Raw genomic sequence first — 26,285 nt, 5'->3', positions numbered from 1 at the left:
TATAAAAATGGCATTATGGGCAACAAAAACACGACACCGATCGTTAAACATCCAATCAAATTCTCGTATTTCTTCTTTATTGATAAGGTGTCGTGACGGAAGTTAGCAATAATTGCACAAAAACAATTAATTAACCGGGAACAAAGGTGTTATTATGTTTATTTTGGTGATATAATTATAGTCTGTTTATTAAATCATATTAGTTAATTTGTGTCATTTCAGGTAATTTGGAAGCAATTAGATGTGATAAATGATAAATTGGAAATAGTTTCTAGATTTTTCCAAAAAGATAGAAACCACATCTATTACATCTATTATATCTCCTCTCATTTGACCGTTTCACGAATACACGCAAAAATCAGTGAAATCGATGAAACAAGGATTCGTTTTAATAAATTGTTGTCTTTTTCTCTCTCTCTTACGTCTTTTTTTCTTCATTCTTTCAGTATTTCTGTGAAAAGGGAAGCCAAAAAAAAAACCAACACACACAATAAATTGAAATGACTTAAGATTATTATTGATTTGAATGTACCGACTTCTTTCAAGTTTACTTCAACTTTTTACGTGTAGGGAAAATGCTCCTTGGTAGAACATGCTATATTCATGTTTGAACAAATAAAATTGAGAATTGAAATGGGGAATGTATCAAGGAGACAACAACCCGACCATAGAAAAAATAACAGCAGAAGGTCACCAACAGGTCTTCAATGTAACGAGAAATTACCGCACCCGGAGGCGTCCTTCAGCTGGCCTCTAAAAAATATTTTGAAAAAGTTTATTGAAAAAACCTATATTGAGGTATTGAGGTACTTATAAGCTTTAATGAATTTCCACTGCATAATCCCTTATTTTACAAAAATCCCTTATTTCATTCATGTGCTATGCACTGATACATATCTAGTTTTGAAAAGACTATGACATCCTGCTCGACCTATTTGCTTTGTAAAGCTTTTTCCCCTGTATGTGGGTTCTCTTATAACATTGCAACGGGGACTAATAACTGAACGATCGCAGCGGACATAATTCATAAATAATCTGAAGTTGTCATCTCTTGCACATTAATTATATTAACATCTACTTTTGTTTATTTTCCGTTAATTGAATGTTACTATGCTTTAATTTCAATTTTTATGAATTAATAGCTCATTTCTCATGTAAAATACAATTCAAATAGCGATTAAAATGATACAAAGGTTGCTCCAAATCGTCCACTGGGAGACATATTAAAAACACGAACATTATTTCAGATAAATTATTCATCCATAAAGCTTTACCTTTTTCAATTATCAGTTCTTGATGTTCGATATTTTCAAATGTAATATGAGAAATTTTCTAGTGTAGAGACAATAGTATTCAGTGTTTAAACTAACGTTAGTAATCTTCCCCGCTAACTCGTATGTATGGTTTTATTGATGCTGTATAATAATAATATTTCATATTGTCTGATTTGTATTACAAGTCTCGAGTTATATATGGTATTTACCAAAGTCATAAAATCTAGTTTTATACAGATAATATTTATAGCAAATGAATAATGTTTGCAATAAAAAAAAAATGTGGTTTGATTGCCAATGAAATGTAACTCTCCACAAGAGACAAAAATGACACAGAAAAGCCCATACCGCATAGTCAGCTATAAAAGGCCCCGAAATGACGATGTAAAAGAATTCAAACGAGAAAACTAACGGCATAATTTATGTATCATGCCTTGTTGTCAAAAGAGTTCCTGTTCTTAATGTCTTTTTATCTTGCGTCAATTTTCCATAATTCGTCCTTGAATTTCCATGTGCTTTCAGGCTTTTGGTATCATACTTATTGATTAATTTATGATAGATACAATTAGAACAACTGTTTGCATAAAACTACGGGGGAAATTTGTTGTATGCGTAACATAAAGAAACATTTTTTTAAAATAAATTACTCATTGAAGTTTGAACTCAATATTTTCTCGAAATCAACATCATAAGTTGTTTGCATTCCAAAGTAAAGTGCATATAAAAAAATAAGATATCGAAATGTTAACTTTAAAAGTACCCATAATGTTAAATTTACAGACAGCCAAATTCTAAACGCTTTAATAGCATGACAATGTCGATGCAAGACAGTCAATACATGTATGGTAACGCCTATTTGAATTTCACATTTACATCATATAGTTTTCAAATGTAATGGTTTCAATGGTTTTCTATACGCTTTTATTAGTGTTCAATGTGTACCCTACACTTAGTGGGTATTTACATTAAACAAATGCAATCACTAATTCCGTGGTGTGTTTGAAACCATCTCTGTTACTTATTTTAAAAGTCATCACTTTCAAGGTCAATCAGAAGAATCATCCCCCTCCCAAAAACAAATCAGGTAAAAAAAGATGCGAGTATGATATTAAGAAACCATATTTCACTTATCATATCATAAAATAATCCTTGATTGGTTAGGTGGTCGGGATTGACAGGACTGATAATGCAATGATCGACTATGATGTAGTGATCATTAAATATTGACAGAAGAAAACTATTTGAAAGCCTTTCATTTACAGTTTCCATTTAAAATAATCAATATTAATGTCCATCTATAAAAGATCAACACTTTTGAGAAATAAATGCTGTTTACCTACTCCAATTAAAATCTAATCGACCATTACGGAACACAAGCAGACGACCATTACCGAAAATCAGAAGACAATGGGCACGTGCTTCTTTCAAATAACATTGTTATAAATTGGACATTGATTAGTTAATTTGATTATTTCTAAGTCTATAGAGACATACCATTAGCAAGTTTGGCTATTCAAACAAATAAATTGGGAATGAAAATATGGTGCCTGTAAACTTTATGCATAATTTACGAAACCAACTGTTGTCAAACTTGTTCGGATTTTCTCACCTCCGAGAGAAAAGATTGACAGAGGACCTTAAAACAGATCAACAAAAGTGACATGTTTTGTGAAATATTGCTGTGAGTTCTAGAACTAAGAGTTTAGTAGCTCCCAAAGGTAAGAAACTTGATCTATGTTAAATTTGATAGAATAGCGATTATTGGGAATAATGTTTAATTTTGTAAATCATTATATTTCATGTGGATATAGAAATCTAGGGCTATATTTTGCTTGGGAAAATATAAACAAAACAATGCAAACAGAGTTTAAAAGTTCTGTTTTAAATTTTTACATGGAACATGAACGCTTCGTGGTGTATTTTATACAGGCATGTGTAACTTGGCTGTTGAATGCCCTGCAATCAAAGCAAATGTTGACAGATTTTGGTTATACTTTTTAACCCCTTTTATGTTTTGGCTCTCCATTTTTTTTATCTTGGGATTACATTTAAACTTGTTTTGTGCACTCGAAAATCGTAAACTACTTTTTAAAGACGTTTGACGTTGCACTAGTAAGTGCACTCATTTTCTTTTTATTTATTTTTCTCCTTTGTTTGCACTCTATTTATTCTAAAAATTGTATATGTTTCTTTGTATATTATTTTTTCAAAATTTTTCAGAATATCAAATAAGTCAATACTATATAAAATCATATTTTCATTGTACTTTTAATGAATGATAAAAGTTGATTTATAGATTCATGACTAATTTAACATATAATACAATTCCATTTAAAACAGTTTAAAATTTAACTAAACGAGTCTTAAATAACAGCATTGAATTTTTTATCTTCGATTTTGGTACACCCTGATGACACGTAATAATGACTTTCATATATCATTACAATTGCAAATAACAATGTAACTTCATTAATAATGCATTGTAATAGCGTTAATATTGAATATATATACATGCATATTATTGCATCCATATATCTTTTATCTCAATATACACAATAGGCAACATGAGAAAACCGCGATGAAATTCAACCCTCTGATGGAAAATAACTAATAAATTCCCCTATAGAGTCGTGAAAATTGGTGTATATATTAATATTTTACTGAATAAGGGATTAGACATCAGCAGCGAGAAAAAGATTAGCTTAGATGATTGGCAGCTGAAATCTACATTGAAATTAGCATCAATAATAATATTTTTCTATTGAATCAAGCTATAACATGTGACTGAGTCGTATTGTTAAATGGTTCCAATAACTTCGTTTGAGTATTGGGAAAATGTGGTTAATGTTCCTAAGGAGAAATAAAATAGAAAATGTCAACATGTGTTTGTACGGCGTTTAACAGGTCTAACGGACAGGGATGCTAGCTATCTGGTTGAGAGATTGGGTGCCATGTTTAATATGGACTTACAACTAACAAAGTTTGTATTTCTATAAGTGAGTTTTAAAATTCTTATACAGAGTGCATTGGTATATAGTGTCACAGGTATGCAACATAATTTTATTTGATTTCTAAACTTTTTTGAAATCTTTAGTTATTTCTTTTATTTTGTATGTTTTTTGTTGTCTTTGTCTTTTGTTTGTTTAACAGTTGTTAACAATAAAGTGAGAAGAATAATTAAATAAGTTAGCAAACAGTTTCTTTTAACAAGTATTTTGTTTAATTCAGTAATAGATCACACTTCTGTTGTAACAATTTACTTCACTTGTCCAGTATTCAAGAGAGATATTCCTTTTATCTTATACATGTAAGGTCGTTTTAAGTTTTTGGAAATTGTACGTGACAAATTAGTCATCCATGTAATTGATTTTCTTTTTCTTTTGCATAAAACAAATTCTAATGGAATTTATTATTCAGATTACAATTTTGGTTGTGTTGTAATCGTCAATGATTTAATGATCTTTAATAGCGCATTACAAAACCAGGGTCAATGAATAACAAGTTTCTTTCCCTTTACTCTAAGTCACCCAAATAATGTCTTATAGCATACATTGTCTCAAAATATGAAATGTGTTTGTAGGATGCTTTAAAACTAGAGAGCACATTTATTTCTAGCACTTTTGTGAAGTTTGTACTGCGCAAAGTTTACCGTTTTATTATTAACTGTATGATATATCATTGGTCTGCTGTATGTCAACGGCTCTACTGTATATCATTATTCTCAATAAACCATCATTTTTACCAGGTATATATAGACAAGAGATATACATAATTATGTTTGGTTGTTTGATTGCTATTAGTATATGAGTTAAATGCCGAGTCAACACACATGGGCTTTGACTAGGCAAGAACTTTTTTTTCAAAATCACACAAACTGAAATGAATAGATTGATATATAACTGTATAGGGTCTAGTGGCAAATAGAATGCATACTCGAGACGAGAACATGACAATGTTATAACAATATAACCCTGTTATGTACAAGACCGACAAGCTGAGTCGGAGTTTAACTAGGTAACCGTCAGCGCGAAGACATGTCACTCTACCTGGGCACGTTTACCACCGACTCCAAGTCGACCATATTCACTTACGCCACGTGTGTGACGGAGAATTCAACAATACCAATTTAGTAGTCTGTGGTCTGAACCTTTCGGGATCTGAACCAATGAAATACCTAAATCGAAGTATGCTTCCACGAGCTTACCGTCATGGTTAGCTAAATTAACTGAAAGAAATCACTATATATTTATTTATTTAAATAATAATTATGTATATAAAATATACAAAACTCTGATTTAAATTTCTAATACACGCCAACGCAGTGACTTAAAATAGCAAGACTATCCTTAAAGTTAATGGTGATGAGAAGGAAGGTATGTTCATGATATAAAATACATCTTTAATTGGAGCTTAATCTACAACAAAGTATTAAACTTTCAAATATGTCTTTTTATGTAACGAAATATTTAAATGTCAAATCATAACGCAAGGTCTTTTATAATCTGCAGATAATTCTTATTACAAATTCAAATTCAAGTCATCATTCAAAAACAATTTAAATCATGCTTTCCTATGAATATCGGATAAGAAAAACACGCAGCAAAAGGGGAGCAGTCTGAGTAAACCAGCCTGAACTATCCACTTGCAGAATGGAGGAGGTTCATCAAATCGAATTCGAGACATTTAGTATAAAAAGATAGATCATAGTTGGATGGATTAGGTAGTGCAGATTGTTTTTTGTTCAGGTACGGATAAGTTTGAAAGAGGCTCATAAATTGTTTTATTTGTGTGCAGGAGGGGGTTAAACAGAAAATGAAATTGACCTACTGAAATGCAAAAGTTAATCGTAATGAATAAACGGATCCCTAAATGTTAGATATTAGTACTCCCTTGCAAAATATGTCAACGCTTAAATAAGAATATTTGTATCATTGATGAACTTAAGTTTGTTCAATCTTTATGGAATATTGAAAGTATCCATGACGACGTACCTTCTGTTATATATATCACTATTTCATTATGATCCCGATAATGGCTGGTTCTACTTGCAGTACAAACTCCGAAACAGTGGTAACGTCCTCTTTACCACGCTACGTTGACTTGATGGTGGTTTAGCGAAGCAACGTACGTCACCACTGTTTCGGAGTTTGCTTGCAGTTAAGTTCTTTTTCTTCAAAAAAATAAAGATATAAATTTAAATGTTTACTGTCTTATTTTGTTTGCACTGCCTTTTTTATTTATGTAATTTAAAACTTTCTAACAATATTTAACAGCCATTCTTTTGCTTAGATCAATTGATTGAACACTGGTGTTTAACACATCAGCACACGAGGCGATACACACGAACAGAACAATATTAAATGAAGATGAAATTTACATTAGATTAAGCAAGAAATAACATTTTACTCGACGCCATTAGTCTTCTTCCTGTTTTCCACTTATTAACAAGCAGCACACGACCATTTTAGCACGTATGACGTAATACACAGGTATTTCAACCACTTAAATTATGGTAAATTACAATTTTGTTCTTGTCAATTTTTTCTTCTTCACCATTTTGCACTAAAATGTCTACGAACTTTTATTGACAAGCACAGACTCATGTGGCGTTTTGTATCTTTTTGAATATTAGTACATTGTTGTATTATACTCTTTAAAACATTTAATATTAATAATGTTTCTACCATGTTTGGAGTAAAATCAGATTGTGTTTTAAAATGTAAATTTTCTACGATTTTTTTCGCCTTCCAAATTTGATTTGATGTATTAAAGGTGGCTCTTAAGAATGCTTTTATAAGCAAGATAGGAGAATTATATACAAGCGTGTAATGTGTAAAATAAAAATGGGGGAGTACTGATGCTATATTAGATAGAACTTGCCAAAAAATGGACGTTTTTTAATTCTATTCCAAAATATCTCAAGAATTGGGTAGAGCGCAACATTTCACTGTATATACATCGATTTGTGCAACAGTTCTTTTATATTACAACGACAAGAGTTCTTAGATTAAGAATCAGTGAAACCGAAAATACTTTTCTTTCAGAATCCCAAGGATATTTCGGCTCTATGTATAATAGGTGTGATTGCAGTTTTATGCTTCTTGTATAATTTTGATCAAGTAATTGTATTTCGACTTGTGATTTTTTTTTATCGTACCTTGGTATGGTTAGAGATCTAGATACCTGACTGCTTGCCTGATAATACACGTGTGATCTTTCTCGCAGCTCAATGGGGACCAATTAGAAAATTAACCTGATTAACGACAGCAAGTAATGGGGTATATATATACAAAAAAAAATGAGAATTGAGCCCTCACCCAACACAAAAAAAATTTAAAAAAAAGATTGTAATGTTTTCTTCTGAGAACAGCACATTACCAATCTTTAATTGAAATGTATACCTAAACTACCGAATGACCAGAATAATTGAATTGAGCTTGATAAAGAAGAGACGGTCGAAAAAATAAAGAAAAGAAACCATAACAGTTAGCCCATTCAGTTTTTACAAAATTGTATTTCAGAGAAAACCCGAGTTAAATAAGCCAAGTACTTTTGTCCTTAAGTTAAATTAAATTAAAACCTGAGATTGAAATAAAATCAGATTTAATTCTTCTCAAAGTTACATATAATTTCTAAAGTTCAAAGGATTAATGCCAATAAATCCACAAATTCTATTTTTAATACCCAAGAGTATACAATCTTAATGATAAATTTATATTTATACATTAAGATCGGAATAAGTGATGTACCATTCCTCACTCTTTTAGCATTACCCAGTGAATAGAACTTTTGTTTCATGCTCATAAAAAACTCACTTAATCGATATTTGTAAAGATATACTTAACTTAATCCATTCCATCTATATACTTAATCTAATAAAGTCAAATTAACCAAATGTAAAAATATGATCTATATGCAGTTATATAAAATACTGCACTGTACAAAAAGATAAGAGTATTTATTAATAATAAAATGGTCTGTTGTTTGAACAATTATTAGTAAAATTTTGTATTTTTGAAACTGATATCAATTTTCTTCGGTAAATGATAACTAATGGACAAATATCGGTACTATTATCTCGTATTGCACGAACGATCACATATTTTCACGATTCTCTCGTGTTTCAGTGTATTTTATAGGATTGTTTACTTTTTGTGAAAAGTTATGTTTGCTCAGTTATAAATACGTTTTGCTATTTATATTTCTATTTTTCTATGTTTTATCATTTTTTTTTTGTTCTAAATCTTTTGATGATTGTCTCGTGTTGCAGCAAATATTACATGATTATTTGTTTGATTATTAACAGTAATGTTTTCTAAATTTCCATTAATGTTTTAGTATTCTTATTATGTCTTTGTTTTTATTTATTTTTTAAATCATTGGCAGCAGAAAGTACTTTTAAAGATGGTTCGTGCTTAGAAGCAAAAGTGTGTTATTGTCAAGCATTAACACTTTGAGATGCGGAAAACCCATACATGTGTCATTAGCTCATTACTAATGGTGAATTATATCACTGTAATTGTTGCGTAATTTAAATAAAATTGAAAATTGAAATAAGGGGCATGTCAAAGAGACAACAACCCAACGTTTGAACCAAAGATCAGACAACAGCCGAAGTTAAAGTACACTAAGTCTTATGATTATGTATACAACTGATCTTTTTTATTAACCTGGTCCAAAAGCCCGACGAAGCTAGATCTTGGCATCCGCCGTCGTCGTATTTTTTTTAAAATCTCTGAAATTACTGGACAAGTTTCAACTACACTGTTTCTCGTTATTTTAAAGATTAGAACGTTGGTTTTCCTGTTTGGATGACCTTATACTAGTCATTTTGGGGGCCCTCTATAGCTATCTGTTTGGTGTGAGCCAAAGCTCCGTGTTGAAGTCCGTACCTTGATCTATTATGGTTTATTTTTACAAATTAAGACTTGGATGGAGAGTTGTCTCATTGGCACACATATGACATCTTCTTATATCTATGAATAAACCATATGGTATCTAGTATACTTTAAAAGTTTGTGGTATTTTATTGTCTGCCAAACACACGGACGAAGACAGCCACCATCGTAGTTAAAAAAAAAAGACAAGGTTAAATACACAAATTGTGAAATATTTTGAAAACATTTATACATTTGTGTATGAAGACAATATCTGACGGGATGGTGGCTGTCTTCGTCCTTTATTAAAATGCAAGAATTTAGTCTAAGAGATATAATACTTCTTAATTCCCCGAAAATTATCAAAGTTTAACTGCTTCTTGAAGGCAGACATCTAGTTTTACATATGTTTATGTAGATTCCCTTTTTTAAAAGCTGTAGTAGATGGATTAAACTATAAACAATACACATAATCAGTAACACGGATTTACAAATTAGGAACGTGATCGAAATTGTGAATCGACTGCTTATGAGAGTTTTCGTCCTTGAATAAAACCGTTTTTTTTTCTTTCTTGAGAACTAAAACAGATAGAGAGAAACTTAAAACAACCATGACAAGATCTTCAAATGCAATTCCTGTATAAGACTTACAAGACTTGCCTCAAATGACACTTTTTAACCAACTTGGGGATGTTTTTGAATATCATCGCTCTTAAACGGAAATGAAGATTTTAAAGATTTGTTCCTTTTTACCTTAGAAAATAAATACAAAATGGATCAGTTAATATAATGAGAAGAGTATATTTTAGGGAAATACTATTTGCAGCGACACAAAAAATATTTGTAATAATTTAACCATTACAAGAAGATTTTTATCATAGACATGATATAGTTAAGCCATTCTTTTAAGTAGAAGTATTACATGCATGTCACGTCTCAGCTAATCCCAGCAACAAAAATACAATTACGAGTATATAAAGGTTTTATAGTTTTCTTGTTACACCACTAATCCTTATATCTCTTTGCTTTGTTCATATTTTTGTTTAGTGATGAGAATATTTATAGTACATCTAGGTTGGCTTGTCTACTGACTATATACAGAAGTAATCATTGTATGCCATTACCAATTTTCTTTTAGGTTTTTATTGAGATATCTAATGCAATTAGACCTACTTGGGGAAGACTTTGTGGTCGGTACTGTTACATGGTGATACGACAATATTTTCCCATTTGTGCACTAATTATGGCGTAGGAATATTGCAATATGGTATTGTATACTTTTGGCAAATACCCCTTGTAAGCATGACATGATTGTTTAATTCCAAACGAATGTTCTTTTTATCAATGTCAATGAAAAATCTAGAGGTCTTCAGAAGTCGCATTATTATTGGACATGATATTTCCCATCCTAGCAAACCAAATACCCGGCACATGGAATTGCCTAATAACACAAAGCACAAGCAAAGAAAAGAAAATTTCACATAAGGTGGAATTATTTATTTTTTTTAATTTTAAGTATAGTTGCATGATAAGACCCATTATTTGAATCTGTAAAACCATCCCAAATTATTCAAATTTAGAAACTCTTACTTTGACTAGAAACATAAAAAATGTGCATGTACAGCATCCTTGGAATAGGTTTCAAAATGTACACTTTATTCGATCTGCTTACCATTCCGAGCACCTGCGATAACCCCCAATTATGATGTAGTTCGTGTTGCTATGTTGCTATGTCCGTAGTTTCCTATATTGTGTCTTCAGTATTCTGTGTTTGTCTTTTGATTTTTTTCCCTTGTCAATATAAGTTCGTTTTCGGTTTAGTAGCGGTTTAACAACTCGCTTTTATTAGCTCACCTGGCCCGAAGGGCCAAGTGAGCTTTTCTCATCACTTGGCGTCCGTCGTCTGTCGTCGTCCGTCGTCGTCCGTCGTCGTCGTCCTGCGTCCGGCGTTAACTTTTACAAAAATCTTCTCCTCTGAAACTACTTGGCCAAATTTAACCAAACTTGGCCACAATCATCATTGATGTATCTAGTTTGAAAATTGTGTCCGGTGACCTTGCCAACCAACCAAGATGGCCGCCATGGCTAAAAATAGAACATAGGGGTAAAATGCAGTTTTTGGCTTATAACTCAAAAACCAAAGCATTTAGAGCAAATCTGACATGGGGTAAAATTGTTTATCAGGTCAAGATCTATCTGCCTTGAAATTTTCAGATGAATCTGACATTCCGTTGTTAGGTTGCTGCCCCTGAATCAGTAATTTTAAGGAAATTTTGCTGTTTTTGGTTATTATCTTGAATATTATTATAGATAGAGAAAAACTGCAAACAGCAATAATGTTCAGCAAAGTAAGATCTACAAATAAGTCAACATGACCAAAATGGTCAGTTGACCACTGTAGGAGTTCTTGCCCTTTATAGTCAATTTTTAACCATTTACATAAATCTTAGTTATCTTTTAGAAAAATCTTCTCCTCTGAAACTACTGGGCCAAATTAATTGAAACTTGGCCACAATCATCTTTGGGGTATCTAGTATAAAAATTGTGTCCGGTAACTTGGCCAACCAACCAAGATGGCGGCCATGGCTAAAAATAGAACATGGGAGTAAAATGCAGTTTTTGGCTTATAACCCAAAAAACAAAGCATTAAGAGCAAATCTGACAGAGTTGAAATTGTTGATCAGGTCAAGATCTATCTGCCCAGGAATTTTCAGATGAATTGGATCATCGGTTGTTAGGTTGCTGCCCCTAAATTGGTAATTTTGAGGAAATGTTGCTGTTTTTTTGTTATTATCTTGAATATTATTATAGATAGAGATAAACTGTAAACAGCAATAATGTACAGTAAAGTAAGAACTAAAAATGAGTCAACATGACCAAAATAGTCAATTGACCCCCTGAGGAGTTATTGCCCTTCATAGTCATTTTTTAACAATTTTCACAAAATTTGTAGATTTTCACTAACATTTTCCACAGAAACTAATGTTATAGATAGAGATAATTGTAAGCAGCAAAAATGTTTAGTAAAGTAAGATCTTCAAACACATCACCATCACCAAAACACAATTTTGTCATGAATTCATTTGTGTACAATGTTTAATATTAACATAGACCAAGGTGAGCGACACAGGCTCTTTAGAGCCTCTAGTTTGGTAAACGATTTAAAACCAGAACAGATAAATAGGTAATTCCAAATACAACTGAAAAAGAAAACAGGTAAAACAAATGAATTTTAATTGACCTTCAGTGATAACCGTTGCTGACTCTAAAAGACTTTTTATAACATCAATAAATATTTCCTCTTTCATAAGTAAAGTTATCATTGGGATCAAACATCAAGAAGACAGCTACCTAACAACACTTCTAAGCAACGCAAAAAATATATAGCATAACGATTGACAAATATATCAAGATATCTCCCCTGGGCCGCGTCTGAACCAGTTGAGACTGGTCGTCTGTACACGAAACTGTCCAAGCTAGGCCATCAAACCAAATTATGGTAATTTTGTCATTTCAAAATAAGCTAATTGTCAACAAATGAAATAATTATTACCAAGTAGCTCGTAGCATGATTTTGTTACTGAAGAGGTCGTCGATAATTTTTCATATTTGTTGTTTCCTGTGTTCTCTTCAGTTCTTCCTGCTCTCACAGACAAATATCCATTAAAAGACTAATATCCTATGAAGCTTTCAATAGCAATTGATTACTTTGCCATTTGTCCTTTTGACATGAATCCCACAAACATCTAATAACAATTACTATAGCTTAATTAATATCCAGGCGGAAATTAATCTTTGTATATGGTTTGTTGGCACGGAAGATATATATATGCATGTAAATCATGGTTATATTGTTTGTGTTGATGAAACTGGCTCGTTTGTTTTGTGTGCTATGGTACAGGTAGAACATTTGATATGATTTTGGATAAAAATTAAAATCATAGATAAGACTGACCATAAAGGAAAAGGTGGTGCCTTTGGTGACTTTGAAGAACTATGCGGTATGGGCTTTGCTCATTATTGAAGGCCATGCGGTAAACTATTGTTGTTAATTTCTGTGTCATTTAGGTCTCTTGTGGAGTGTTGTCTCATTGGCTATCCCACATCTTTTCTTATATTCAGTCCACTATCAAATTTTTTTTCGGTGTTGGTTATTCGTTTTAATTTAAAGAAAAATGATAAAAAAAACGGAACTTCAATGCAAATTTAAGTTATAAAAAAAAATCAAACGTTACCTATCAAAGGAACATGAGAAATACAACTGAGTCTGTCTCGGAATGGGAAAATAGATTAAAGGAGAGATAACCCGGTTTTACCGACATGCATCTAGCAACGCCAATAAGATTGATAAACTAAATTGGTAGACTATTAAAAAAGCAAACTAAATAAGGTAGGAAATGTAAATTCATGTTGGTTTTGTAAAAGGTGTTGTAATATTCTTGGTCACGAGAGGAAATTAAATTTCAGGAAAAATTGCATAATCATTGGCTATCATACAATATCTTATCAATTTTTATAATGCACATTAAAATTTTGTTATAAGGTAGAAATTATATTCATGAAAATCATCATGCAATAAAATACATGCAAAACAACTAGCTTGCATCCAGTCTTATTCGGAATTTCTATTTTCAATAGTTGCGCTTGATTTAATGTTTCCACTCTAAATCAGCAACATTAAACGATGGAGATCCTTATTCTAACGTCTCAAAATCCTAACTGACTAACTAGATCATCTTTGTAGAAGTCAGTGGTTGCCGTTTAAGGTGATACCCAACACTTTCACTAAATTGATAAATTAATTTGGCTCGTTTAATTTTCATAAAATTTTGTCAAAGTATTTACTTTGAACCTTTGAAAAAAATATGAAAAATTCAAAAATTTGAACTAACCGTTTTGTCAGAAACTGGTTATAGAGCAGTTTGACAAACACCAATTGTGATCATTGAGAAGCTTGATATTCCTTTTACAACACAACCTAATTAAAACGTTTAGCTGACTTTACAGAGTTATCTCCCTGTAGTGTTAGGTACCACCTTAAATGTAAGATTAAATCAGGCAGTTTTTGTTCTCTTTTGAGTTCTTTTTCTATTTGTCATCCTGGAACGTTTATATATTACCATAAATTATGAGATTGCTCTATCTTGAATATATAAAAAAGAAGATGTGGTACATTGTATGATTGCCAATGAGACAACTATCCACAAAAGACCAAAATGACACAAACATTAACAACTATCTTGAAAGCCGTAGAGAGATAATCAATTATATATCTCCTTGTCATTTGGTCTTAAGTGGTCAATGTTCTCATTGAAGGAGTCAAATGATGGTGCAGGAAATGCTTACCCTTCCGGAGCACCTGGTTTCACTCCCGGCCAAGTTGTTTCTTATGTATTATTTATAACTGTTGATGTACATGTCCTTTGGTTTTGTGAGTCTTTGTTTACTCCTTGGTTTTGATTGTTATTGCCTTACACCCTCTGTACTGTTGAAAAGCAATTATGAAGACAGAAAATAGTAATTAGAAAGGAGTCGCAGTACGAATTGGAGTCCGTTATTTCTGTACCTGTGAAACCCCCACTTTATAATATAACTTGTAATAAAACGTACTAATAATTGAACATGTTTATGCTAGTTCCCTGCTAGGAATAAAGGCATTGCACTCGTTGCGTTGTTAATAGTTTATAAAGCATAAATGCATTTAATAATTTATAAAGACCATTGGATATTAAAACGTATAATCGTGTACTTTATCAATGATAATTATCGATATCTCGCTATTACATAAACAAACAGTTGTGTCTGGTGTCTGTTGTCCTGTTTACCGACAGGGGATAAGTTAGCGAGCTATGACGACTGGATTATTCAGTAAAAATAAACGAGTTAGATTGATGTTCGAGTTCCTTATCCGAAAAGATTTGAAAACAATAGATATGATCCCTCTTTATTCAGAAATTATGTGACTAATTTAAATGTAGTTTTACAGTATAACATTTCTACCACGTAAACAATATGTTTGCATGAAAGGAAAACCCGTGTATTGCTTTGGGTTGCATGTAGACAGAAGGAGTTCCATCAATGTAATTTTAATGTAAGCATTAAATTTACGGGAACTTAATCGTCGTTTTTACGTCATACCAGCAAACACATTGGACCTCGTTATTTTAGTAGTAAATTAAGATACAAACATTTTTCTGATTTAATATTTTTAATGATTTTTCAGCAGTTTACAGTTTTTATCTTTAATTTTGGGAATAAGCCTTAGGGATTGGTCGGTGGTTTGGTAATTGTTTAAAGAATTGTCTTCCTTTTGGCAACTCGATTTTAATTTTTTTTATTCGTTTTTATTATATTTTCTGTGTTTTATCATTTTGCAATAACGAGGCCTTTTATATCATACAATACGGTATTGGTTTTGTTTAATGTTGCAAGTCATACGGTGACCTATAATTGTTGTTTTCGTTCTCGTCCTTTAATCTCTTGGTATTAAGTCGTTTAAATGAAGCACTAAACAATTCTATAATGTATATTGCATTAATAATGCGTACACACCTGTGTTTACAAAGCTCAAATATAATGTTGATGCTTTACAAAAGTCTTTATTTGTTAATTAACTTAATTTTACTAATTCCATAGAGTTCAAATAAAAACATATGTATCTGTCTCATTTTTCAGTATTTATTTAATTGATGTTAGAAAAATATATTTCAATAGAATTTTCACAACAATCTTATTACTCACTACTGTTATAATCGACCCATATAACCTGAGATAGATATTAAATAACAGATATTTTACTCAGTTAGCAAATTAATTAATTTATGTTACTATTTATTACTATTGACAAGGCAAACATTGAAAATTGCATGATAAATACTGCTATATAGAAGAATACAATTAAATTATACATGCTATGATAATTTTACATAATAGCATCGTTAGCAGCCATACTATACATATTGTATGTTGTTTGACAAACTAGACAAATTGAATGCAAAATTACCAAAGAACATACATGTACTACTGACACCTTCAGCGGTCTGATTTTTTCATTACTAGCGTTTGATCATTCGTGTTTTTCACCGGTTTGTCCTATTTTTTGTTTTGTTTGCCATTCATTTTACAACACTTTTGGCTACAAACGTATCTATATATCTCCATGTATTTCAACATCTTTGGATTTACTAACTGGATGACTCAAGTTTCCTGATAAACGGCAAATCCCAACTGAATGCGTATCTAAATTTGCGATGAACTTTCCATTTCTGGAGAGAAATATTGAACACATCGAAACTGTTGCGTTTTACTTGATAAATGATAAGTATTATTAGATCAATCGTAATGGGATAAATTGCGTTGGTAAGCTGTATTTATGAATTTTAGCAAGGTCTAAGATATAATTTGAACACTAAGTTTTTGGTCTCTCTGGATTGAGTGTGCACTTGTTGCATTAATGTTTTTTGAAAATCGTGATTTTCACTTCTGATTTTTATTATCAGTTAATAGTTTTAACAGCATAATCATATCTATTTGTCAAATCTTGATTGTAACAAAACTCATCCATATATTGTCTTCTCTTGAAAATTCATTGTTACACTCCACTGTGACTGTTTACCCAGGGAAATAAACAGCTGATTGAACGTATTACCATATACAATTTTTGAATAATTGTCCTGCAATAAGACTTCTAGTTTATTGTTCTTTTTATTGTCATTTTATTGTCATTGACGTACATGGCCTTCAATGATAGTTGATAACCTCACTTTTATTTAGTTTTAACATATTTTATTTGCACAATATCGCAAAAATGACAAGACCCAAGTTAGTCAATCTAGATCGTGTTCTACGTATACATGTATGATACAATATTAATCAATAGAATTTCATCGCATGCAAATTCATTATTACATAATTCAAAGTAAACGTATCTTTTTTAAGAGACATATAAATAAAAGATAATAAAAAGAAGAGAGCAAAACATATAAATTTGCCTTAAGTTTGTTTTATTTTAAATGAGAAGGGAAGTTACATAACCTTCTTGGACTGAGCCAACATTATTGAAAATTATTTACCAAATTATTTGCCGAGTTTTATCAATTAGATGTAACCAAACCTCTGAATTATTGTTATTTCTATTTTCAATTTTAAATGTACCTATTAAATATCTTTTATAGACCTTTGGTTACACTGAGTCTTCACAATTGTCTGTTTTGTACCTGAAATCAATTATACCTTCAATTTACACTTGCACAATTAACTAATAGGCGTTTAAATTGGTAACTGTATATTAATTGATTTTTTTTTTTATTTAGATCAATAATTATTATATCGTTTTGGAATAACTGATGATATATCTCTATTGAAAGCGATCAGAGTCCATGCTAAATATGATCCTGCACTAACGATTCGAACTGATAAGGCCTGTTCGATTGATTTATACCTTTTGATAGCAACTACCATGGGATATTAACAGTTTTATTTTCACAACGAAAGTTTACATTACAATAAATCGTATCTATGTTCTAAATGCATGTCTGAATCAATCATTGAAGTTAGTTACTTTTACCAGCAACAGCCGTTGGACGGGAGTTCGGGTTTCTTTGTCTGCATTTGAAAGTGACCTAAGAATGACCACTATCCTCTCAATTTGTGATATAATTGGTAAAGTACACTCCGTCACGCAGTCCTGAAATATTCATGTCCTTAAATTCATCATATGTGTGATATTTATGCGTTCAAAAGCAAATAATGGTGAAGAAACTGCACTTAAAATCAAATTTAAAGATACAGAGTAAATAATTAATGATTTGAATCGCATTTCATGATATAACTTAACCAACATGCCGTAAAGATGTAATTTGGAACAATACTGTATTTCACATTTGCAGAATCATAAGTAAAATAAGAAAATGATAAAACTAGCCCTATGAAGCTTCAAATGTACATGCAACCTATATGACCGTCGTTAAAATATCTGTATGCACCATGCATATATAATTGGACGAACTTCAATAGGGGTATTGGTAAATATTTTTTGGCGTTTTTCCTTGTTGTTTTTTTTGCCATGGTATTGTCAGTTGTTTCCGACTTATGGGGTTGAATATCCTTGGGTATCCTTTGAATATATTTCAAGAGCATATATAAGATAAGATAAGATAAGATAAGATAAATTTTATTTTCCAAATTAGGTCCCCAGGGGGGCATATACACATAACATATATGATTGATACAACATACAGTATTTTACATAACATTGTAAAATAAACTATTGAAATAGTCATACAGGTATTATTTGTTAAATAAAAAAGTATTTGAGAGTTGCTACTCCAGAGATGTGGCAAACCCCATTTATTTATTTTTTGATTTTTGATTTTTTTTTCTCACTTGATTTTATAGTATTTTATATATATAGTGGTTTGGAGAGTAATTAGTTGCATGTGCTTTTTATAGAATACTTACTATGATATATGAAAAAAATGTATATTACATATATTGTGTATAAAAATTATGTCATGTTTTCCTTTTGAACAATTTGTTTTAATAATTTTGGTTTGGTTTGCATGTCATTTCCTGTGTTTCAGTGAGAATAAAGATATATATATATATATAGTGTTTAATTTCGTTTAAATTATTGCAAAATGAAGAGCTGTTTTACAAAGTTCTAAACGTTTGACTGTCTGCCAATCTGATATACGTGCATAATTACGATCAGTTTACGATTAAATGTAACATTTCATTGATATTTAATTGGAAGATTCTTTGATAATTTAAAATTTGAGCTTTTGTTGTAGTTTTTATTTTTTTAAACATTTGAATGTGTCTTTTGAAGTAGCAATTAGCAAAACAATATCCCATTTGTCACCGATACTAATCCTTAGGTGAAATAGAACACGAGCCATTACTGAATTTAATTTCATTGTTATCAATGTAAATCTATTATTACAGGTGTAACTATCATACAGTATTTGATTGGTTGCACCAGGTTAGATAAATGATATGATTATACTTCACGATAAAATACCATGTTTTGATTGGCTAATACGAGGGAAATTACTAAATTCAATATTATTGATTTTCAAGATCAAAAATCAAAACTGTTCTAAGTGCTTTCATGTTGAAAGTCAATTGTATTGTATGAAATCTATGCTGTTTTCCATATTTCACTTTTAATTTCAGTTCATGAAAGAAAATTGCTCAGAAAATTGATATTTCATAATTCAAAAGATGTTTTTTGAATTTCAAATAACATTGTGACATTGCATAGATTTTCAGTATTACTATTCAAGATCTGGTCGTTTGCTTTAAAGTACAAATTCAACTATTAGTTTTAGCTGGCTTATCGACTATAATAAAGTCAACTTAGTTATATAAAATATGAAGATTCCAGATCTAGAGGATTTAGGCAAAAACGTGTTACCTTACAGCCTGCAACAATGAGCAACATCATTAGCTGTGAGAGGCTCCAATATGACAAAAATCAGTCTAACACAAGGTTAAAAAATAAATCAAGCAACTGGTATTAAGCTTACTAAACTTATCACTGGTACTAAGGTTTTGATACTTACATGTATTCATGTACTATAACTTGTCACTGGTATACATTTACAATTAGTATTCGGTCACCATTGCCATACAATGCACTATTTATATGTCATTTTTGCATGTCATTTTCAATACCCTAGTTTGCATTGGATCTTTGCAAAGAGTGAAGTATTGTTGTCATCTTAGCTAGGTACTTGTTCATGTACATATTATTATCTGTTGGTTACTTTTACTAGCTGCCAATATCAGGAATTAGCTTAAGGTACTAAAATTACCAATCAGATTTAACCTTGCTTTCTTAATAATGAGATGTTTTATTCGTCAACTTGGCTTCTTAATTGAGCAGTTTTTCCCTGACCAAGTGACACTTTGCGTCCGTCGTCAATATTTTTTCGTTTTGGAAAGTTTTCTTTAAAATCTTCTCTGAAATTGCTAAAAATATTGCAACCATTGTTTTTCGGCTTCATCTAAAGGATTTCTACAACATGTTTATAGTTTGTAATTTTTGTCCAGATTGATCAATCAACATTCGACCTTGATTGAACATTATACTAGAACAAAGGTAGCAAACTGCGGTTTGGTGCTAATAAATTGAAATTTATAGCTATGAAGAAATACTCACAGTGTAAAGCTCGTTTTAGAGAATTATTGTTGGTGTATTTGTTCGTCTAGATTGAGTTGCTGGATATAGATGAAGGTTTCTTAAATGTCCATTTTTCCCCTCCATATTTCTCTTTTTTACTTGATTTATTAGGTGTTTGTTTTGTGTCTGCATTTTTTTTGCCTCTCCCTTTTCTTTTATTTATTTGATAGATTCTGTTCATTAGATATTTGATAATTCAGATTATATCTCACGCACCTTATACTTGTAATTAGTCTGCCATTATTTTGATCATGAACCTTTCGAAGAGTCAATGAAAGTTTTGTGTGGGATTTAATATAAAAAAAGAAAATATAATACATAAAGACTACCTATATACAGTATGTATTTCTATTAGTGCAAAGCGTACTTTCTGTACTGAAATTCCAAGAAAGCAATCTGATCTATTCAAAACATCGTTCTACCTGAAATGCTATTTTAGTAAAACATACATGCTTTTTTTAATGAATTAGCTAAAGAAAATAAGATTATTGACATTTCAATATCATTATACTACAATTTGAACGGTTTAGTTTCGTAAACACCATCGTGTTGAAGGACATTTGTATAAAGACTGAAGAACGGTGTATTTATTATTATGTCGATTCCATGCCAAGTCGCAGTATCCACTCCTAGCTTTACATTGACATAAATGTTAATTTCAAATTTCTTTTCATTTGGAGATCGTTGAAATCGTTGCAGTAATTTGTAAGAATGAGCCGATTCTCGACTAAGAGCTAAATGGAGAGGATGAAATTGGACACAACATGCAAAAAACTCATCTATATAAATTTTTAATACTTCTTGTGCGATTTTGTACTTAATTTTCATACAGGTTTCTCATTTGTTTTAACTGAAGAAATTATTTTATAGACAAGTAAGTGTAAAACATTCATTTCTTAATCAGTAAAATAGAAATGTTTTAAACACGAAGTAGGTTTTAAAATGTGAAAAATATGCAAATTATTGGATAAATTTAGTAAGTCTTGTAAGCAAAGCCGTATTTTCGTATGCAGTGAGTACAAAGATATTCAAAACAACTGAGATTACCGCATTATATTATCACCTCTAAAAAAAATTGTGAATGAATACATTTGAACACGGACTTAACTAATAAGTAATAGTAAATTCAATGTTAGCAGATACTTTATGTATTGGCTTCCTACATGTTCTTTAGTACTGCATTCAATATATTAAATACCAACATTTTCCTATGATTTTTTCTGCTGTAGTGCGCCTAACACTTGTAAAATATCTAGTTAATTATCATTTCTTGTGACTATAAAACTTATTTTAATAATTGTATTTCTTTGGAAACCTGATTATGAACGTTCACTTGAAGGTCAGTTAGATTCTCTTTTTACTTCTATTTTTAAACATATTTTGGACTTAAATTCCTATACTGATTTTCGGGGATTCTGTGAACCTGGATTTTACGACACACAACCTGTTATTGTCAGATAATAATCAATTTTAATGTTTTTTTCCCCATATGATATGTTCTTTTGTGAAGTACAAATTTCCAGGGAACGTTCAATTTACCTTAATCAAACGAAAAATTCAGTTTTATCAAAATTATGCTTTAACAAATCCAGGTTGATTGGTTGCTATATATATCTGATGTCTCCTCTAACAATACGGATGCATATACCAACAATTTTTCAGAGATTTTAAATTAAACTGAGGGGGGGAGGGGGGCTTTGAAAATGTTTAATTTCAATTGTACGTATTTCACATTGACTTATCTTTAAAAGTACATGTAAACTTATATATCTAGCAGACGTTAAAAAAAAATCAAATATCAGAAAAATATTCATCAAATCATACATGTAGATCTAAAATAAGGACATCTTCGCTAGCCAAGGGTTACGATCCACTCCCGCTCGCTTCTAAAGCGGGAGTGGATCGTAACCCTTGGCTAGCGAAGATGAAATAAGGATGGAAACGATGAATATGTCGAAGTGACAGCACGACCACACACTGAGCAGATTATAGTTCAAGGTTACCAGTGGGTCTTCAAGGCAGCGTGAAAATCCCGTTCTCTTTTAGTTTAGGAACTTTATTGAATAAATAGGGTCATGACTGTTCAATAGGTCTGGTATTTTGGGATTAGTATTAACTCGCTTTTTGTAATTTAAAACAAGACTAGACTTTTTTTTAATTTACTGTATTGCCATTCTGAATAAATTTACTTTGGGCATTGCACATGACCGTATACGATTCTTATTTGATAAAAGACGGATATTCCTAATTGAAGACTTCTAACAATTAATGGAAATGATGCTAGTATGCAAAAATCTTACCGAAACTTTTGATACTCTGAATTAATTAAGAGGTCTAAGAAACATTCTCACGCCGAGAACATCTATGCATATATTAAGTAAAGTATATGTATAATAAACCTAAAGAAATAATATTTGAAAGGATCGCTTTACTAATCAAAATTGTATATTATCATTGTGATAGCCGTCCTGCGTTTGAACTAATCAGGCGGCAGACGACCAAACAAACCACGATAGCCATTATATGTTGACACAAGTTGCTTTTTATTACCAATTTCCAATAAATGTCAGATTGAATAAGTTTTGATTCAGCTTTTATTAATTTAGCAACAAGTTTTGAAGTGCAATTATTTGCTAGTAGAATAATTATTTTATTTGTTGTAATTCTAAACATACAAAAAAAAAGTTCCATGATATGTTTTTCATAGGTTTAACTAATTGTCACCTTTTACTGTGATTTTTTTAACTACGTGATAAACACCAAACTGCAAAATCGAACGGAAGAAGTGTTACGTTATTCTTTAAAAAAAACACCAATATACTTACAATTTTACCACAACAGGGGACCTCAAACTTAAAAGTACGAGGTAACACACTTTGAACTAATTACGAATAAAGTGTTAATATTAGTAGAAACATAAATATGCAAAGTGAAAAATTATGATAAATGATTACAAACATGATGACAGTTAGAAAAAGTTTGGTAGTCAAATGGAAACAATCATTTTACCCAAATCATTTTGCATAATTACATATAGCGGTTCTAGCAAATTATATAACTACAACAAATGGATAAAATATTTCTTTCATTGTTTTAATTTTTATTTATATTTTCAGTTGACTTTGATAATGAAAGACAAAATGAATTCTAGATGTAGCATGCGGTTGGCTGTACTTCATATACTTATGGTGATATCTGTTACGAATGGATGCACGTTTCCGAAGTTTGTTACGAGGAGAAGTATGTGGATAGCGACATATGATAACGAGGCTTCATTGAGGTCGAAAATTACCAAGGATACAATAGAATCCTCGTATTGTACAAATAATGGTCTTGTATGTGCTGAGTCCATCCGGAAGTGTAATGAAACTCGAGAGCATGACAAGTTTATAGTGGAACATACAGAAAAAACACAACTTCTTGCCGAAACTGAATATTTATGTATTCAGTTTTTGAGGCAATCAGATGACGTCATACAAATTAAAACATCAACAAAAATGTCTGTGAAAAGTCCATCGATGTGCGATAATTTGAATCTTGATCATTGGCCAATGACATCACCAAGTTTTCAAACGGCTCCTCCAATAAAGTGCCCATTTTCAGGAGGTTTTAATATGCAAATCCGTAAAAGTGGAAAGCAACTTTGTGCAAACAAAATTCCGAGGGCTAGAATGGAAAGTGAATGCGGAACAGGAACAGGAATTATGTTCGACTTTAAACATGAGGAATGTATTCACAATAACTTGAAAATGAACCTGATTCAGCACGTTGATTGTATGGCCGAATGGACGACTGGGAATGAAAAATTCGTCATCCTTAGACCTGATTCTGATGACTTTCAGCCATATTGTCTACGAATAACGTCGCATTCGCATGACGTCATTACAGCGTATCTATTCATGGATTTTGTTTGTGACCCTGGGAATTCTTTTGGAATTCCTTCGAAAACTGTCAATTATTTGTCAATAACATTTAAAAAACACATCATTAATTCTCTTTGTGAAGATGAATTCCAAGAATGTGCAGAGAGCAAATTTTGTGAATCTGACATGGAAGCGCATTGTAAGAAATCATGTTATCATTGTCGACCGGAAGCTAATATATGCGCAATACCGGAACACATAAAAGGGTATTGGGGAATACTACAAACAAATATTTCAAATTTTGTCAATGTATCAACATATGAGTTCTACCAAAAGGACATGGGCAAAATGCAATGTCTTAAATCAAACTATACAGACAAAAACCATATAATTTTACTTCAAATGTTTGAAAATGGTTGTTATCCAAAGTTTTCTTGCATGGAGGTTTTTCAATCATCGCCATCAATACGACAGATTCGATTTGGCAAACGTATTACCTGGCCAGTTTTCCCGCTTAGTAATGTTGGAAAGTTAGCATGCGCAGAGAATCAGTTTTTAACTAATATTGTAGTTGGTAAAAGTAAAGAAAGTGTTGAAATTCAGAATACTACCTTAATTGATCCTAGAATTCACACTGGCGTAGATTGTGGCTTGTCGGAAGAATTCGGAAATGATATTTATTCTTTGTACTTTCAAGAAGGTGCAAAATGTGATGGCTGCGTTACTTTTGATGCTAAGCATGACAAAACCGTTTTCACTATAAGTACAATTGACTGTTCGACAGCAGAAAAAGAAATAATTTATTTATGTTTAGCATCATTTAAATTAAACACAAACTCAACGACAGCCATAATAACGAAACGAAAATCAGACGTTTCCGAGTTTCTGTGCTGGGTGTTTACTCGAAGTGGTGCTATTCGGAAACTACTTGTGTTGAACGTTTCAGACTGTAACGAATTATCTATTAGACTCGTTTTCGAGGGAGATTTAAAGCCAAAAGCTAGCTTTGACATAATTGATAGTCCACCTAAAACTTGCCCAAAGCGTGAATCAATAAGCATTTACAAAACTGTAAGTAAAAGCCAGCGGAATGCTGGAGAAGATGTGAAATATTTCGTTTCCGATACCATTCGTAGTGGTGCTCCTTCATACAGGCAAAACTTAGTTGGTATTATTATTATGCTTACATGGGTAGTTACCATGTAGTTTTCGGTATAAACTAATTGCTATATTGTATTGTAAAACGCCTAATCATTACTTATTTTAGTGAATTCCTGGCCAAAAATACTTTTGCAGAGGTTCATTCGTGCGTTATTTTCTGAAAAGTTGATACCCAATTTTTATCATATATATATAGTTTTATAAAACGAGGAATAGACTTGAATCATTATGCATTAGTATAAAGTTTATATAGACTAAAAGACATTTCATGAATTACTTGATCATAATGTGACAGTAAACTTATTTGTGACTTCAGATTGACTCGAAGAGCCAATACGAGCTATTACAATTGACATCATTTGGTTAAATAGTAAAATTCTTCATCATTATTAAAAAAAAGAAAACCACAAAAACACTTGGAACTAATTTCAATGTCAGCTATCTGAAAAAGTTCTAAACATTTTTTTTTTTTGAAAAACACCATGACAAAAGCATACATTTGATCTGGGAACAGTATATCTAACATATATATGTTCCTGATTTGATCAATTGCAACGAATTGGAAGCATACATTGTAATGGACAAATGTATAGCCCCCGTAATAACAAATTATGGTTGATCATTGAATTTGAAATCTCAAACATCGCTGTCACCATACAGAGTTCTTAAAAGAAAATATTAACTGCTGAAATTCTCAAATATTCATTTAAATATCTACTGCAACCTAATTTTATATATATCAATTTTAATATTTGAAATAGGGTTTCTTTTAAAATAACGATTAAAAACGAAATAGAAAATTGGCAGGACATGTTGCAACAAAAATTAAAAAAAAGCATTGAGATATATCGATAATTTAAAACAAAGTATGAATAAAAAGTAAACACGAGGAAAAAATGAAGACCTCTTGTTATGATTAATATTT

General features: G+C 31.2%; 1 protein-coding gene across 1 annotated transcript; it reads left to right on the top strand.

The window, feature by feature from the left end:
• Positions 1 to 2,651: 2,651 nt before the first annotated feature.
• On the top strand, positions 2,652 to 25,764 carry LOC134680842 (uncharacterized). Its single transcript, XM_063540093.1, has 2 exons — positions 2,652 to 2,992; positions 23,453 to 25,764. The coding sequence occupies exon 2, from the start codon at positions 23,465 to 23,467 to the stop codon at positions 25,403 to 25,405; it is 1,941 nt and encodes a 646-aa protein (XP_063396163.1). The 5' UTR covers positions 2,652 to 2,992; positions 23,453 to 23,464; the 3' UTR covers positions 25,406 to 25,764.
• Positions 25,765 to 26,285: the final 521 nt, after the last annotated feature.

Source organism: Mytilus trossulus, chromosome 8 (assembly GCF_036588685.1).
Source record: "Mytilus trossulus isolate FHL-02 chromosome 8, PNRI_Mtr1.1.1.hap1, whole genome shotgun sequence".
Lineage (NCBI taxonomy): Eukaryota > Metazoa > Mollusca > Bivalvia > Mytilida > Mytilidae > Mytilus > Mytilus trossulus.
The sequence above is the reverse complement of the archived record's forward strand: the minus strand, read 5'-3'. Positions and strand labels throughout refer to the sequence as shown.

Bases quoted from the DNA above. Each gene is read 5' to 3' on its own strand.
- LOC134680842 (XM_063540093.1), top strand. From the start codon at position 23,465: ATGAAAGACAAAATGAATTCTAGATGTAGCATGCGGTTGGCTGTACTT.